This window comes from Salvelinus sp. IW2-2015, linkage group LG16, assembly GCF_002910315.2.
Source record: "Salvelinus sp. IW2-2015 linkage group LG16, ASM291031v2, whole genome shotgun sequence".
NCBI classification, from domain to species: domain Eukaryota; kingdom Metazoa; phylum Chordata; class Actinopteri; order Salmoniformes; family Salmonidae; genus Salvelinus; species Salvelinus sp. IW2-2015.
Window position 1 is genome coordinate 26796699 of NC_036856.1, and position 18488 is coordinate 26815186.

At 41.3% G+C, this 18488-nt stretch overlaps 1 protein-coding gene across 1 annotated transcript in view; it reads right to left on the reverse strand.

The window, feature by feature from the left end:
* Positions 1–10165: 10165 nt before the first annotated feature.
* LOC111976146 (capping protein, Arp2/3 and myosin-I linker protein 3-like) overlaps positions 10166–18488 on the reverse strand; it is a 36596-nt gene continuing 28273 nt past the window's right edge. The window contains exons 34-40 of the mRNA XM_024004905.2: positions 13635–13830; positions 12199–12952; positions 11991–12091; positions 11736–11859; positions 11578–11649; positions 11223–11330; positions 10166–10943 (exon numbers count right to left, since the gene is read on the reverse strand). Of these exons, the coding sequence (XP_023860673.1) occupies positions 10903–10943; positions 11223–11330; positions 11578–11649; positions 11736–11859; positions 11991–12091; positions 12199–12952; positions 13635–13830 (1396 nt within the window). The 3' untranslated portion in view covers positions 10166–10902. The remainder of the gene's footprint in view (positions 10944–11222; positions 11331–11577; positions 11650–11735; positions 11860–11990; positions 12092–12198; positions 12953–13634; positions 13831–18488) is intronic.

Genomic DNA, 18488 nt, shown 5'->3' on the forward strand with positions numbered 1-18488 from the left:
AGAGGAACTTACCTCATACTTCATGCCAAATGCATTACCACCCCTAGCGCACACAACAGCTCCAACATTCCTCCTCACCTCACCTCTCATCATTCAGGAGCCACATCTCAAACACTATTTTCATATAATCATCAACATAACTCAGACACCTCACATACTGTATGATACCACAAATCACAATCCCCAAAGCTCACTCTGTTTCAGTCCATATCCAACCTACATGTATCTTTCTCTCCTTTGTAATATCCCTTGTTCTGAGCACTTGCTCCTGAACAGTAATACTTGCATCACCTCTCTGAAATAATACGAGCAGCATTTGTTTTAGGGACTACTGTGGCATTAAAAAATGGATCAGTCTGTCTTCCTAGCTGTTATCCACACGTGTTACTGTAATAATCACTCTATTTGGCATWTGCATTTTTGATTAGTGTAATATGTGTAGTAACAGTTTCACAGCTCCTTGTGTCATGGAGTTGAGCAGAGGGCTTTGGCCTAGGGCAATGGTTAGCCACGGAGCCAGTGACACCCAATCCCTCAGCACAGCGCTGACCCCACAGTCACCCCGGTTTGTTTACCCTAATACCTTAAAACAGCTCCTGTCCTGGGTCAAWGTGTCAAAAGGATAGTAGAGAAAGAGGAGAATGGAGGAGAGGGACCTGAGCAATGTCCCTCTAAGCTGSGCGGGTGTGCGGCCGCGCACCTCCACCTAGACTGCCGCACAAAAGAAATGTCAGGCCACACAGAGACGCAAGAGATTGAACTTCACTGAGTTCGCCCTATTACTTTGCACTATACAGATCAACACTTTTTCTGTGATCAAATGAACATTATATCAGGCTCTTTTCAATGCAACAAACCAAAACAAATCTAACTTGCAAGATTGAGTCTGTGAATTTGTTGTAGGCAGAGCCAGAGAGCAATGGAGTATAATTCTATTGGTTATGGTAGCCCATGAGCCCCGAATGAATGCGCTTTTCAGATCAGTTCAGCATGTGCACATTTGTTGATATTCTTTGCTAGTTAGCGAGTTATTAGCCCTGTTATAGATAAGTATAGGTCAACAATGGGGAGTTACTGCTTCCTACAAGAGCACAAAATGTGTAGACCACATTTATTTGAAAAGCCAGTCAGGTAAAAAGCTTATGTTAAGAGGTAGTYTTGTATTTTGAGACAGGCTTGAATATGCAAACAAGCCAATAGYCAGAGGGGTAGCCAACCTTGTCTAATTCTCAATATGGTAATAATAATTACTTTTATTTAGTAAATTGGTTTCTTGCATCATAAAACAAAGTACAATGCAATTTACAGTCACCTATTAGCCAATAATGTTACAGACCAAGTTGAAATAAATAATAATTAATCTCAAGTTCTTCATAATGTAAAAAAACGTTTTAAAAGTCTCATGCGATGTGGGCCTCCATTGAACACCACATATAGGCTACTGTGGGCTATAGCATAGAAATCAAAAGCTATACTATATATACAAAAGTATGTGTTGCTGACAAAAATGTAGCACACCGCCGTGCAATCTCCAAAGACAAACATTGGCAGTAGAATGGCCTTACTGAAGACCTCAGTGACTTTCAACGTGGCACCGTCATAGGATGCCACCTTTCCAACAAGTCAGTTTGTGAAATTTCTGCCCTGCTAGAGTTGCCGGTCAATTGTAAGTGCTGTTATTGTGAAGTGTAAACGAGACCGCCGAGTGCTGAAGCACATAGCACGTAAAAATCGTCTGTTCCCTGTTGCAACACTCACTACCGAGTTCCACACGGCCTCTGGAAGAAACATCAGCACAAGAACTGTCAGCACAAGAACTGTTCGTCGGGAGCTTCATGAAATGGGTTTCCATGGCCGAGCAGCTGCACACAAGCCTAAGATCACCATGCGCAATGAACCCTGACCTCAACCTCACCGAACACCTTTGGGATGAATTGGAACGCCGACTGCAAACCAGGCCTAATCGCCCAACATCAGTGCCCAACCTCACTAATGCTTTTGTGGCTGAATGGAAGCAAGTCCCCACAGCAATGTTCCAACATCTAGCGGAAAGCCTTCCCAGAAGAGTGGAGGCTGTTATAGCAGCAAAGGGGGGACCAACTCCATATTAATGCCCATGAATTTGGAATGAAATGTTCGCAGGTGTCCACATACTTTTGGTCATGTAGTGTATTTCAATGTGAAAATGTTATGGGATTTGGTCCATTGGTTTTGTTGGTAGTCCTGCATTATGCTCAAATAGCCACAATAGCCTATTGGCTTCTGTCTAAAACTGTAAGGCTATTCTCACAAATTCTCACAACTTTCAAATTTCCACTCACAAGACCTAAAATTTGCTCAGTGKCCCAAAATATTAGAGGGAACATTGAACATGAGGGATTAAAAGTGCAACATGGCCTGTTTTCTGACTGAGACAGATGGTGTGAGGCTGTGGTCTGGAGGTTCCCTCTAACTCCCTCTGATCCCACAGATACATGTCCTTATCCTGGCTAACTCTGTTACAAGCAGCAGGCTTACACGTCTCACCTCATAAGGGGGCCCCCTCCCTCGCAGGATCTGTCTCCTTCACTCTCTATCTCACCTCCCATGCACCCAGTAAAGCCTGCCGTGCCCCTATTCTTCTGCTTTAGACATGAAATTACTGATTTTGTCCATGCCTCTCCTACTATATATCCTGTGCCTATAACAATATCAAATAAAACATTGTACTGTAAAAAACACACAAGAAACACAAGTAACCGTCAGGTAAAGAGTCAGATAATGTTCTACTACAAATAATTCATGGTTTCACCCTTTAGTTGTTGCAATTTGTTCTCCTCTTATAGTTATTTATTTCCCCAAATCAATCTCCGTTATTCACTGTTGCAACAGTTGTTTATCGTCTATCTCCCTCCCTCCACACTCCCTCCCTCTGCCCCTCCTTCCTCCCCCCTCCCTCCCTCCCTCCATCCCCTGTGTGTCTGTGTCTGTCAATCTCCTTATTATTGTAAAAGGGATCTAATCCACCACTTCAACTGTTAAACCCTACTGTATCTAGCCCATTTAAGTCTCCCTCCTTCACTCCCCCACCCCTCCCTCCCCTTTCCTCACAGACATGATTTTCATATCATCTCTCAAAAACAGTAGTTCTTTGGCATGAATTTATAAAACTACTGTATTACAATATTACTGGTAGATTCCACATTTGATTAATCGATTTCACCCCACTTCATGGCCATGAGAGTTACCAATGAAAAGAAAACTAGTACTAGTTCTAGTACTATGACTGAGCTGTCTGGCATCGGTTTGTATAGCATGTATGTTGTTTGTCTTTGTGTGTGTCTGTGTATGTGTGTCCACTTGTTGAGTATTGTTGTGAGTGGGATTATCAGGCTAGTCAAGGGATTAGAGAGCTGATTCTGCTTCTGTAACTGGTGTCAGATTAACAGATACCCGCACTTTAATAAACCATCTGTAATGTAGACAAAAGCTGTCAATAGTCCAGTCGTCCCCATTGCACCCCCCCCCCCCCCCCCCCCCCCCGAAGTGTCTATACCCCACACAGATCAATGGTACTAAGTTATTTACACATTCCAATGTTAATCACGATCACGGTACATGTTTTAATACGTGTTTCTATTAGATGTGTAGGCGCTTAACTTCACTCATCTTGATTCTATAACTTCCCTACAATTATTTCCCAAATATCCGTACCTGTTCCATGTCGGGTATTCCTCACAGACTGTGATACTATGTGCTGCAACTCACCTTTGCCACTTTTTGCCATGGCAACGACTCTTCATTTAATTTGGATACTTGCAGATACAGCTGTACCACTAAATCACCATTAGTTCCACCTAATAGATGAATGACTAAAAAAACAGACACACAAAGAAAAGACAGGGGGGGGACAGACAGACAAGACAGACAGACAGACAGACAGACAGACAGACAGACAGACAGAACAGACAGACAGACAGACAACAGACAGACAGACAAGACAGACAGACAGGACAGACAGACAGACAACAGACAGACAGACAGACAACAGACAGACAGACAGACAGACAGAAGACAGAGACAGACAGACAGACAGACAGACAGACGAGACAGACAAGACAGACAGACAGACAGACAGACAGAACAGACAGACAGACAGACAGAACAGACAGACAGACGACAGACAGACAGACAGACAGACAGACAGACAGACAGACAGACAGACAGACAGACAGACAGACAGACAGACAGACAGACAGACAGACAGACAGAGACAAGACAGACAGCAGCAGAAGACAGACAGACAGACAGACAGACAGACCAGACAGCACACAAGACAGACAGAAACAGAAACAGAACAGACAAGACAGACAGACAGACAGGAAGACAGACAGACAGACAGACAGACAGACAGACAGACAGACAGACAGACAGACAGACAGACAGACAGACAGACAGACAGACAGACATGGAGTAGACAGAGATGAGGAGGAAGAAAAGGATGAAGGGATTAAGGTGGTCGATAAATTGGATCCTGTCCCAGACTGAGAGATGACACTAAATCTGTTAATTCTCTCCCCTCACTATTCCTCCTCCCTCCCTCCTCGATCTCTCCACCCTTCCCTTCATCGTTCATCTATCCCTCCCATCACTCTTCTACTGGTCTATATTCATGCTACTCTGTAGTCTTTCAACACTCAAAATCTAATTTAATACCAACATTATGGTCTTGTAATGCAATGCTAGGGAGATAGTTTTGTTAATTCTGTATAGCTATATTTCAATCTTTAAAATACCTTTAAGACAATCACATAATACTGTACAACACTCAACGCACAGTTTTGACAAATCGATTGAGAAAAAGTTTTAAAAGATAGAAAAGGTCATCTTAAATGCTTGGTACTACATGTGGGGTTGAAGGTAATACTGTATATACACAGAGGGACAGGAGCTCAACAGTAACTGCAGAGAATTGTAATAGCAGTATTTAAAGCCTGATAATGATTGTGATTACCGGTAGTCTTTTCAACTGAGAGGGCGTCAGCTCTGTGTGGAGTGAGTCAACACATGTGCGACCTGTCAGACTCCGACAGCGGGGGCACGGGCGGCACTCAGACACACTATAATGTCTACTGTAAATTATTGATCACAATTAATCACATACATCAGTCACAGGCTGCCATTTCTCTTTACTATGGGTGTATAGAGCCCTATTATGAAAAAAACACACAGGTACAAAGTGTAATTTGCTATAAGCCAGGTGATGGTACACAAGTGGGCATGAGGAGGTGACACATTCTTTTCAGTTTCAGGTGGAGCATCTAACAATTGTGCTCATTGCAATTTTAATTGCTTTTTACTGGCAGTTTAAACAGAATTAATACATGATAGAATTGGGGAGGGTTTTTCAAACCCAAGTCTTCTCTGCCAAACTGTGTCAGGTTTTGGCCAGGACTGTTTGGTTTTGTTCACTAGATGTCCCCCTTGCACCTTTTTTGTACCTTTTGTTTTTCTTGCCCTAATTATTGTTTGCACCTGTAAGTCATTCCCTTGTTAGTATTTAAACCCTGTGTGTTCCTTAGTTCCTMGCTCAGTGTTTGTATGTTAGCACCCAGCCCCAGCCTTTGTGAACATTTTTCTCTTGCTGTTTTTACCACTTTGTGGATTTTCTTTTGTATTTTGGAAGATATCTATTTTTTATTAAACCACCATCTCTAGTACTGCTGTGTCTGCCTCATCTTCTGGGTTCTGCCAATTATTAGTGACTGTTTCTCGCACCGGGTCCTGACAAACTGTCTGTCATTGTTTGGATGTAATACCCAGCTACACTACCACCAAACACAAGGAATCCCTGAGGGCCTCATGGAGTAACAACACAGTGGAAGTTACAGTAAGCCGTGGGCAGATCTAAAAGAGGCTGCTGTTTGGGCTCTGATGTAGCCCTGAAGGCAGTCATGCCTGTCATTAGGGTGACAGTTCCCATGACAACAGGGTGAACAGCTCACTCCTGACCTTTAGCAGACATGGTTATAATTACATTAAACTACATCTCGTCATATAATCCCCGAGCTTTCATAAACTGTTAGCCAGGGAACCAATTTAAACCTTTTCATTGACATGTTTCTTATTATTATTGACTACCACTTAGCGGTGACAGACACTGTACTGTCAGAAAGTATGAGTGAGGAACTTGAACCTGAACTAGGTTGCCTTTTTGTTCAAACCCAAAGCTCTCTAAAAACAAGCCAAGTGCCAACACTGCAAAAAGTGAAATCTAAGCATACCTAAATCTTATATTGAGTGATAATTCATTTAAACATAGTTTTTTCTACTTTTTTTACCACAATAAATTGTCTAACGTCTTTGCCAGATCATTTAGCTTATTTTAACCTTAAAAAAATATTCATACAAGTGAATGAAGGCACAGAAAAAATTAAATGAAGGTCTCAACACACTAGTTCATCTTCAGAGTCAATATATTCCATCTGTCCTATTGGGCTGTCAAACAAACTCCAAGATTAGAGCAACAAAACAGAATACTTATGAAACCAATCCAAGAAAGACCTGTGTCATACTGAGATGCCTGGAATTTCAGAAACAAACCACCCCACCACCACGGTCGGCCTGTATTTAGCTGGATTATGAGCGAGGCGTTTTTTCTGAGCTAAACTGACCAAGACGCACCTCCAAACAACAACACATAAAACCTCACAAATTCTACCCACAACAATGACCAATTCTCTCAACCAGGGGTGAATATGTTGTTAAATACCGATGATGCCGCCTTTATAAGCAAGTTCCCACTTTATCAAAGCAGGGGCGCAAAAAAATATTTTTGGCTTGTCCATTCCAGCCGCCTTTGCAAGCTCTCCACTAACGTTCTGTCCCCCCCAAAAATCGGAACATAAAGCATGTACAGATATTAGATACTGTAAAAGATTATGGTCCTTTTCTGTAGTCTACGGCTGAAAACAGTATGACAATTAATGAGAGGACATTTCCATCATTCAGTTTCTCCATCAAAATAGTCTAACCTAAATTGGCTCAATCAAATAAAAAAATTCGCTGAACTATGTTAACAAACAGCAATCCTAAAAATCAGGACAGTCAAATAAAATACAAACAGAATAACAATCCACAACTGTTGTCCAGGAGTTTCACCCCATTGTCATGATCAGTGGTTTCAAGTTTGTATCCTTCATTTTTTGACAAGCTGATCAATGCGAAAAACCAAATACTTCTGCATTTCCCGCTGTGTAAACACATTGCAAATAGCCTCGCGATAACTACTGATACATTTGGGTAACTGATATTCAGAGCGTAAATAGCCAAATTGATTAGTCACTGGAATCAGGACTAATAAAGTCAATGTAATGGCCTGTTTTACAAACGGTGAGCCTACAACATGGATTGGCATTCATACATTTCCATTGCGGGTCTACATGGTAGGCTACACTCCAGCAAGCACGAGCCGACGTCTTTTGGACATCGTTCTTCGGTGTTTTACAAATGGAACGCTTACCACATAGATGAGCATTCATAAAATTTTATTTCAGGCAACACTGAAGGCTACACCTCAGTAAGCACTGACCGAAGGCGACGCCTTTTGGACGTCTTTTTTTGGTGCAGTTCCAGACTGGCCTTGATTTCCACATCCACAGACATTGGTTTTTGGTATGATCCAGACCAAATCTTAACCAATTGTAGACGTCTATGTTTGAACCTCACCAAATTTGAACTAATGATAAATGTCTATGTTTGGTTCAGATTTGGTGAGGTCCAGACCGGCCTTGATTTCAACGTCCACGGACATAGATTTTTGGTCCAGTCCAGACCAAATCTGAACCAATCATAGATGTCTATGTACGGTTCAGATTTTGTCCGGTCTGGACCAGCCTTGATTTGGCSCAAACATAAACATCTAAGGACTCCTGAGTGGCGCAGCAGTCTAAGGCACTGCGTCTCAGTGCTAGAGGCGCCATTACAGACACCCTGGTTCGAATCCAGGGTGTCTGAGTCCCATAGGGCAGTGCTCAATTGGCCTAGCATCTCGGTTTGGCCGGTGTAGGCCGTCATTGAATTTGTTCTTAACTGACTTGCCAAGTTAAATAAAGGTTACACTTAAAAAAATCTATGAATGACTTATTTTCAACTTTCATTCAGAACCAAAAATTTGCCTGATTTCAACATCTGGGAAATTACATATTTTGAATATCCAGAAAATGAGTGTTTTCAACTTTAATTCAGAGCCGAAAATGAACTTGATTTAAACTTCTGGAAAATACGTATTTTCCAACGTCCTGAAAAGATGCCTTTTCAACGTCCTGGAAAATATGTATTTTAAACATATGTAAAATATATTTTCACCTTTCATTCAAAACCTAAATTGAACTTAACTTCAACGTCTGGAAAATACGTATTTTCAACGTTATTTTGCTAACTGGGACTATTCTAGTTTTGCAGGGGGTACATTTTTTGGTTTCTCCTATGGCGGCAGAACGACAAGGACCTGCCCTGCCCACCACAATATATGATTTGATGGTATACTCCTAGAACTATGGGAGAGCCTGAACCATTTAGAACATTCTAGCCCTACCTAGTCTCTTTTTGTCTATGGTTGTGTGTGTACAGTAGAGGTACAGATAAAATGTACTGTATGTACTGTATATTATTCCCCTGCATATGTCAGTGTTTCTGAATACATATCTCTGTATTGGTGTCTATCAAATTTCTACAACATTCTTTGTGTTGTCTGTGTCTCTCATAAACTTGGTGTAATATACAGTACAGAATCCATTACCCTAATGTGTCTGTGGGTCTGTCCCTTTGTCTATCCTGTTTTTTCACACAGATCCCTCCTCAAGCTATACAGTACAGGGACTAAAATGGGTTAAAGATGTTTAGATGCTGCACAGTGTGCACATTGCTCTGCTTTCATCGCTTTTATTTCCATGCTTCTCCCTTTGCTCTACCTACACATGCTCTCTCCCTTTCCCAGTACTCTGTATGATATGTGATTATGTTGCTTAGTAACGGTAAAATAATAATTCTGGGTAGGATTGATACAGGCTTCTCCTGTTATGGATGATGTGTCTTCCCAACAACTGGAAGAGGGAAGCACAAACACACAACAGATACTCTCGAATACATACTTCGTCATCCTGACTCAACATGATCAAGTTATTGTTGGTACCAAACCTGTCCTGATAACCTGCCTTACACTGGCTGTATTTAATTTGGAACTACAACGTTTTTTGGTATAAGCTGTTAGTAATAAAAATGAAGGTAAATGTAGCCTAATACAATACTTCCCTTCATATTGAGAGATGGTTGAACAGTGAGCCCAGACAGTCAAATTAAGTCAATATGTCCAAGACAGGATATTAAAGTAAGTGTTCATGTCTCTAATCACGATGATTAACTGCCAAGTGCATGAAAGCCAATGATAAAAYAGATCAATATAAGATCCAGTGTCTTTTCTCAGTCGGCTCCCCGCCCACCCATTCATTCCAACCTCAATATAAGAAGTTAGGCAGGGTGGGAGATTTATGAGAAGCATCTTTCAAGTTTTAGTTACAGTTTATAGAAGCAGCTTATTAATTTCCATATGCATAGCTCGTTAGTATGTCTCATGGCATCACAGCGTACTTAGCACACCAGCCAGCCAAAGCCAATATTTGACTCATTCCACCATCTTTAGAAATAAGGCCATGACATGGTTGCTAATGGCAACCAGCAAGACTTCTCAGCAGCTCATGTGTTTGGTATTCAATAGGCTGCGTTTACACAGGCAGCTCAATTCTGATATTTTTTCCACTTATTGGTCTTTTGACCAATCACATCAGATCGTTTCACATCCGATCTTTTTCAGAGCTGTTCTGATTGGTCAAAAGACCAACTAGTGAAAAAAAGATCAGAATTGGGCTGCCTATGTGAACGCAGCCTATGAGTCTTTCTGTCACTGAGTGGTCCTCCTCTCATTCGTTGGGGTTGGTCGCCACCTGCTGTTAGAGAGAATTACAGGAGACCTACTGTAGATGCCACTCTGCTGGTTGAGATAATATAACCCAGTGTGGTATTACTGTGGTTAAGGCATAATGAATGCAGCTTGGAAGGTAGAAATCATTTACCTGTTCATTATCCTATTACGAACCAAACCATAAAAAATATAACAATTCAATGTGTCTTCCAGTACAGCATTTTTATTAATTCATACAGTATACTCACACATAATTTTTCAATTGAATTGTTCTATAAAATATATTACCTTTCAGTCCATGACAGCAGAACTAAATAGAAATAATCAAGTTTCATTTAATAATAAGCAACAACAAATTTTTAAGTTTCAAACATGGCAATCAATGTTCACAGCAGTCAAAATGCATAACATTCCAATAAAGTCAAAGGCCTTTCTTTAGTCCAGCTTAGCCACATAGCTTAGTTAATATGAATAATACAAAATAAAGTGCAACTCTGAATGATGAGAATAACAACGTTCCAAAGTTTGGCCCCTTCGCATTATAGCATGACAGTGTTTTGGCAATTCTTTAAGTGCAGACAACAATGAATTTGATGTTCAAAAGTAGTAACTACCATTTCGAATAGCTGCAAAACAGTTCCGCAGGTTTCCATTGAGATGACAGGAAAACAGACAMTGAAGGCAAGGTACAGACAGAGACAGACTAGTAATAGGCCGTGTGTGTTCCAATAATAATGCAGTAGGTAAGTGATGGTTGGCGATGTCCTTATCATTTAGCACTCTCAGCCATTTATCTTTCCCTCCCCCTCTATCTGGGTCCCCTCTCTCTCTAGAGTCTAGATTTTCCCTCCTGTCTCTCTCCTCTTCACATTGGACAAAATGCTGCCCAGTTGTCATGACAACCCTCTGGTTGGTCAGTCTGAAGCAGCTGAATTCCATCGCCATCACAACAGCTTGCTGTTACCAGACGCTAAGTTGACACTGTCTGGAATAGAACCGAACGAGAGACATTCCTGATTAATCTCATAAAACACGATTTGTTAAGATAATTAACAACAACGAAGTCATGTTTGAATTCTATTCCGACTGAAGGTGATTGAAAGCGTTGCTTAGTTTTAGTCTGAAACAAAAACGCATGCACACACACACACGCACACACAAACTTAGCTGTATCCCAAGAAATGTAGCTGTTTTTATGCATAATGTATGAGAGGAAACACATACTCACATTTACTCACACACACATAAAGAGAGAAAGACATACCAGGATAGTCCAAGGATTTGTTTCTGTTCTGGGGTAGTCTAGGTTTTTTCACAGGGGGTTTGCGATTTGGGGGCTTCTCAAGATTATTAGGGCTATCCCTGTCAGTGCCTGGGGTAAATGAAAACAGGAAATACAAGGTAACAGTCATACAGGGTGTGATCATGAGACAACATTTAATATCCAACAACACACACACACCACACACACACACACACACACACACACACACACACACACACACACACACACACACACACCACACACCACACACACACACACACAACACACACACACACACACACACACACACACACACTATTGGACAATAGACAGACAGGCTGACAGACAGGTGTACCTGTGTCACAAGACATAGCCTTTCTGTTCCTCTGGGGTTTCACGGGGGCTTGAGGCCTCACTGCTTCCTCACCTGCACACCATAGACCACAGTCAATCGTACACTGTCATACTCTTTGACTATAATGACAAAATTATATTGGCTTAATTTGTTAATACCTTGGCTGACAGCCCTGTAGGCCAATCCCAGCAATGGCTTTCTGAATGCAGATGGTGCAGGAGGCGGGATCGGCCTTTCATTGGCATACTCGTTTGGAGAAGACACATAGGATGATGTCTTWGGCTGAAAATAAATGGGGCACAAAACCAATAAAATGATACATTCAAATCTAAACATAACCACACACATATCCACCAGTATACTAATGTATTCACATAAACAAGACAGCCAGATGAATATGAAAAGACAGACACCTTTTCAGGAATGGGAGGAGGCTGTCCCTCTGCATCTCTGTCTCTCTCTCTCTCTTTCCTTTCCATTCTTCCACAATCCCTCTCTCCGCCTGCTTCCTCCTCTGCACCAGCAGATAAAGATGGAGCAATAATACCACACTRTACAATATTATAAATAATGAAACAGATACATTAAATCAACACGGTGTGTAAGAGAAGGGTGCAGTACCAGAGCTCTCCTGTAGATGTCTCTGTCTCAGTTTGGACAGGTTGGGTTTGCTGCTCTGGGAAGGAGGGTCTGGTTTAGATGCACTCGTAGAAACCCGTCCAGGGGGAACCCCTCCTCCATCCCTCCACCCTTCCACCTGTCCTACAGCAGTGTCTGAGRGCAGGTGTCTGTCCGTCTGTGTGTCAGAGTACTTCTGTCTGTCCATGTTTTTCTGAGAGTCAGTCTCACTTTTAGGTGATGGAGTCCTGTCTGATGGGTAAGGGGGCAGCGGTCTCTGAGCCAGATGTTGTCCCTGGGCTTGTCTGTCAGTCTGTCTGCCTGACTGCCTGCTGTCTATCCACTGTCTGTCTATCTGTATGTCTTTCGGTCGACCCTCTGCCCACGTTCTGTCTGTCTGTTGTCTGCTCACCGTCCACTGTCTATCTCGATCAAACTGTCTGTCGATCTGTCTCGGTGTGTGTCTGTCAACTGTCCACTGTCTTTCCATGTGTCTATCTGTATGCCTGCTCTCCGTCCAATATCTGTCCATCTGTCTTTCTGCCGTTCTTCCCTCTGTCCATGTTTTGTCTGACAGTCTGTCCTCTGGCCAGTGCCGTTCAGCCTGTCTGTCAGCCGGTCTTATTAATGTTCTCTCTCTGTCTGTGTGATTCCCCTCTGTCCACTGTCTGTCCACCCATCTGTCTTCTGTCCACTGTCTGTCCACCTGTCTGTCTGTATCTGCAGGTTGCTCGTGCTTTGTCTCTAGCTCTGATTGCTGTAAAAAAAAAACACAGAGGAAAGATGGGAAGAGATATTATAATTGAGAATTCATCAACCAGTACGAGTTCAAGTTTTAATGTCACATGCACAAGTACAGTGAAATGCCTTTCTTGCAAACTCAAAACCCAACAATGCAATAATCAATAACACTGTAACAATGAAAAAAACACGAGAAATAAGAATAGGAAATACACAATAAAATAAGTAAGTAAGTAAGCAAGCATATATGTGCAGGGATACTGGAGTGATGGAAGTAGATATGTATTTGGGGGGAGGGGGGGTAAGGGGACCAGGCAAACAGAGTAGCAGCAGCTTATATGTGAGTGTGTGTGCGGGTGTGTAGAGTCAGTATAAATGTATGTGCATATTATGTGTGAGAGAGCAAACGATGGAGTGAGTGTGTGTTGGATTGACAGTGTATATGGGTGTGTAGGGCGCTGRGAGTGTGCATAGAGGCAGTGCAAAAATGTAGATAAAAAGTCAATAAAGATACAAGGTTAACTCAGATAGTCCGTGTAGCTATTTTGTTATCTATTTATCAGTCGTATTGGTTGGGGATAGAAGCTGTTCAAGAGCCTGTTGGTGTCAGACCTGATGCACCGGTACCTCTTGCCGTGCAGGAGCAGAGAAAATAGGGGGAGTGTTTTGTACCACAAGTGATACAGCATATACTGTACCTGGCTGAGTGAGTAGAAGGGGTGTCTTCTACCTGGCATGCCAGGCTGTGGTGGTATGCTCTGCACTGGCTGCAGGCTCAGGCCCACTGGCTCCTCCAACCTCTGGTCCTCCACATCACCCCCCTCACCAGGAGAGCCTGCCCTGGCAGCAGAGAGAGGGGGCTGCAGCAGTGTGTAGACATTCTCAGTGGCTGTCCTGAGAGAGAGAGAGAAGAGGACAGTCAGAGAAACAATGACAGAGTCAACCAAGAATTTGCTCTGTGGCCCCTGGATTGTATTTGATTAAGTGTGGACAACTCATACTTGAGTAAAAGCAAAGATACCTTAATAGAAAATGAAAGTAAAGTAAAAGTGAAAGTCACCCAGTAAAATCCTACTTGAGTAAAAGTTTAAAAAGTATTTGGTTTTAAATATACTTAAGTATCAAATGTAAATGTAATTGCTAAAATATACTTAAGTATCAAAAGTAAAAGTATAAATAATTTCTAATTCCTTATATTAAGCAAACCAGACATCACGATTGTCTTGTTAAAAAAAAAAAAAAACAGATAGCCAGGTGCACACTACAACACTCAGACATAATTTACAAACAAAGAATGTGTTTAGTGAGTCCGCCAGATCAGATACAGTAGGGATGTCCATGGATTCTCTTTAAAAGACGTGAATTTTACAATTTTCCTGTGCTGCTATGCATTCAAAATGTAACAAGAACTTTTGGGTGTCAGGGAAAATGTATGGAGTAGAAAGTACATTATTTTCTTTAGAAATGTAGTGGAGTAAAAGTAAAAGTTTCCAAAAATATAAATAGTAAAGTACAGATTCCCCAAAACACTACTTAAGTAGTACTTTAAAGTATTTTTACCTAAGTACTTTACACCACTGAATATTGGGATAGAACACACACAAAAGGACAGCAGATGACACCAGTGTGTGTACACAGATGAAGATGACAGCTGTTGCCCTTCTATCACTCAGATTATGAGATGCAACAGAATGGTGATGGCGATATATCAATACATACACACAAAATATCTAGGTCAAATAGGGGAGAGGAGTTGTGCCATGAGATATTGCTTTATCTGTTTTTTGAAACCAGGTCTGCTGTTCATTTGACCAATATGAGATGAGGAGTTCCARGCAATAATGGCTCGATATAATACTGTATGATTTCTTACATTTGTTCTGGACCTGGGGACTATGCTGGGGTAAGTGTGTGTGTCAGAGCTGTGTGAAAGTTGACTATGCAAACAATTTGGAATTTTCAACACATTGTTTCTTATAAAAACAAGAAGTGATGCAGTCTGTCTCTCCTCAACTCATAGCCAAGAAAGACTGGCATGCAAAGGATTTATATTAGCCCTCTGATTACAATTAAGAGKAAGACATGCAACTCTGTTCTGGGCCAGCTGCAGCTTAACTAGGTCTTTCTTAGCCGCACTTGACCACATGGCTGGACAGACAAGACTAGAGCCTGCAGGACTTGCTTTGTGGAGTGTGGTGTCAAAAAAGCAGAACATACAGTGAGAAGAAAAAGTATGTGAACCCTTTAGAATTACCTGGATTTATGCATACATTGGTCATAACATTTTATCTGATCTTCATCTAAGTCACAACAATAGACAACATAGTCTGCTTAAACTAATAACACACAAACAATTATAATTTTCCATGTCTTTATTGAACACACTGTGTAAACATTCACAGTGCAGGTTGGGAAAAGTATGTGAACCCTTGGATTTAATAACAGGTTGACCCTCCTTTGGCAGCAATAACCTCAACCAAACGTTTTCTGTAGTTGCAGATCAGACCTGCACAACYTTCAGGAAGAATTTGGGACCATTGCTCTTTACAAAACTGTTTCAGTTCCACAATATTCTTGGGATGTCTGGTGTGAACCYCTCTCGAGGTCATGCCACAGCATCTCAATTTGGTTGAGGTCAGGACTGACTGTGCAACTCCKGAAGGTGTATTTTCTTCTGTTCAAGCCATTCTGTTGTTGATTTACTTCTGTCTTTTGTGTTGTTGTCCTGTTGCGTCACCTAACTTCTGTTGAGCTTCAAACTGGCAGACAGATAGCCTTATATTCTSCTGCAAAATGTCTTGATAAACTTGGGAATTCCTTTTTCCGGCAATGATAGCAAGCTGTCCAGGCCCTGAGGCAGCCCCAAACCATAATGCTCCTTCCACCATACTTTACAGTTGGGATGAGGTTTTGATGTTGGTGTGCTGTGCCTTTTTTTCTCCACACATAGTGTTGTGTTCTCCTTCCAAACAACACAACTTTAGTTTCATCTGCTCACAGAATATTTTGCCAGTAGCGCTGTGTAAGAACATCCAGGTGCTCTTTTGCGATCTTCAGACACGCAGCAATMTTTTTTTTGGACAGCAGTGGCTTCTTCCATGGTGTCCTCCCATGAACACCATTCTTGTTTAGTGTTTTACGTATTGTAGACTCGTCAACATAAATATTAGCATCTTCCAGAGATTTCTGTAAGTCTTTAGCTGACACTGGGATTATTCTTAACCTCATTCAGCATTCTTCTCTGTGCTCTTGCAGTCATCTTGGCAGGATGGCCACTCCTAGGGAGAGTAGCAACAGTGCTGAAATTTCTCCATTCATAGACAATTTGTCGTYCCGTGGACTGACTTTTAGAGATACTTTTGTAACCATTTCCAGGTTTATGCAAAGCAACAATTCTTAATCTTAGGTCTTCTGAGATCTCTTTTGCTCAAGGCATGGTTCACATCAGGCAATGCTTCTTGTGAAAAGCAAACTCYAATTTTGTGAGTGTTTTTTTTAATGGGGCAGGGCAGCTCTAACCAAAATCTCCAATCTCGTCTCATTGATTCGACTCCAGMTTAGTTGACTCCTGACTCCAAATAGCTTTTGGAGAKGTCATTAGCCTAGGGGTTCACATACTTTTTTCAACCTACACTGTGAATGTTTAAATGATGTATTCAATATAGACAAGAAAAATACAATAATTTGTGTGTTATTAGTTTAAGCAAACTGTTTGTCTATTGTTGTGACTTAGATGAAGATCAGATCAAATTTTATGTTAAATGTATGCAGAAATCCAGGTAATTCCAAACGGTTCACATATTTTTTCTTGCCACTGTATATTACGGACAGACCTCTCCCCATCTTCACAAGCATTGCATCTATATGTTTTGACCATGACAGTTTACAATCTAAGGTAAAACCAAGTCTCCTCAACTCTCTTCAACAGCCACACCATTTATTACCAGATTCAGCTGATGTCTAGAGCTTAGGGAGTGATTTGTACCAAATACAATGCTCTTAGTTTTAGAGATGTTCAAGACAAGTTTATTACTGGCCACCCATTCCAAAACTGACTGTAAGTCCTTGTTAAGTGTTTGTTACCTCATTAGCTGTGGTTGCTGACACTTATATAGTTGAGTCATCAGCATACATGGCCACACAGGCTTTGTTAAATGCCACTGGCATGTCATTGGTAAAAATAGAAAAAGGTAGAGGGCCTAGAGAACTGCCCTGCAGTACACCACACCCTACATGTGAAAATGGGTGTAGTGTTTCAAAAACACGTGTTTTGACTTTAAATTTCCTGTGAAATRATGTGATTTTCTACATGTAAAATCATGTGTTTTTTTCTGTAAGMGTGTGCTCTCCGGCAGCATGCCCATTCCTCATGTCAACACAGAGCTGCATCCCAGCACTGATTTAGACTAGTAGCACACAGGGCCCACAGAGCATGCACTTAATGCCCATCATTCGAGRAGATGGACAGAGAGAGAAAGAGAGAGTGAATGAGATATATACATTCATAAAGTGGTGGGTGATATGTAATAAAGTGACTGAAGATGCAGCAACACTGACATATACAGTTGAAGTCGGAAGTTTACATACACCTTAACCAAATACATTTAAAAGTCAGTTTTTCACAATTCCTGACATTTAATCATAGTAATAATTCCCTGTCTTAGGTCAGTTAGGATSACCACTTTATTTTAAGAATGTGAAATGTCAGAATAATAGTAGAAAGAATTATTTATTTCAGCTTTTATTTCTTTCATCACATTCCCAGTGGGTCAGAAGTTTACATACACTCAATTAGTATTTGGTAGCATTGCCTTTAAATTAAAAAAGAGAGATTTCCTGCAGCTAATAGCATCCCCACAACATGATCTGCAACCCCCGTGCTTCACGGTTGGGATGGTGTTCTTCGCTTGCAAGCTTCCCCCTTTTTCCTCCAAACATAACAATGGTCATTATGGCCAAACAGTTCTATTTGGTTCATCAGACCAAGGAATTTCTCCAAAAAGTGTGATCTTTGTCCCATGTGCATTTGCAAACCCGTGTTTTGGCTTTTTTTTATGCTGGTTTTGGACAGTGGGTTCTTCCTTGCTGAGCGGCCTTTCAGGTTATGTCGATATTGGACTGTTTTTTACTGTAGATACTTTTGTACCTGTTTTCCTCCAGCATCTTCACAAGGTCCTTTGCTGTTGTTCTGGGATTGATTTGAACTTTTTTGCACCACAAGTACATTCATGTCTAGGAGAACAGCAACGTCTCCTTCCTGAAGCGGTATGACGGCTGTGTGGTCATTTGTTTATACTTGATTACTATTGTTTTTGTACAGATGAACGTGGTACCTTCAGGCGTTTGGACATTGCTCCAAGGTGAACCAGACTTGGGAGGTCTAAAAAAACGTTTTCTGAGGTCTTGTGATCTTTTCTTTTGATTTTCCCATGATGTCAAGCAAGAGGCACTGAGTTTGAAGTAGGCTTGAAAATACATCCACAGTACACTCCAATTGGCTAAAAACTTGTCAATTAGCTATCAGAAGCTTCTAAAGCATGCATAATTTTCTG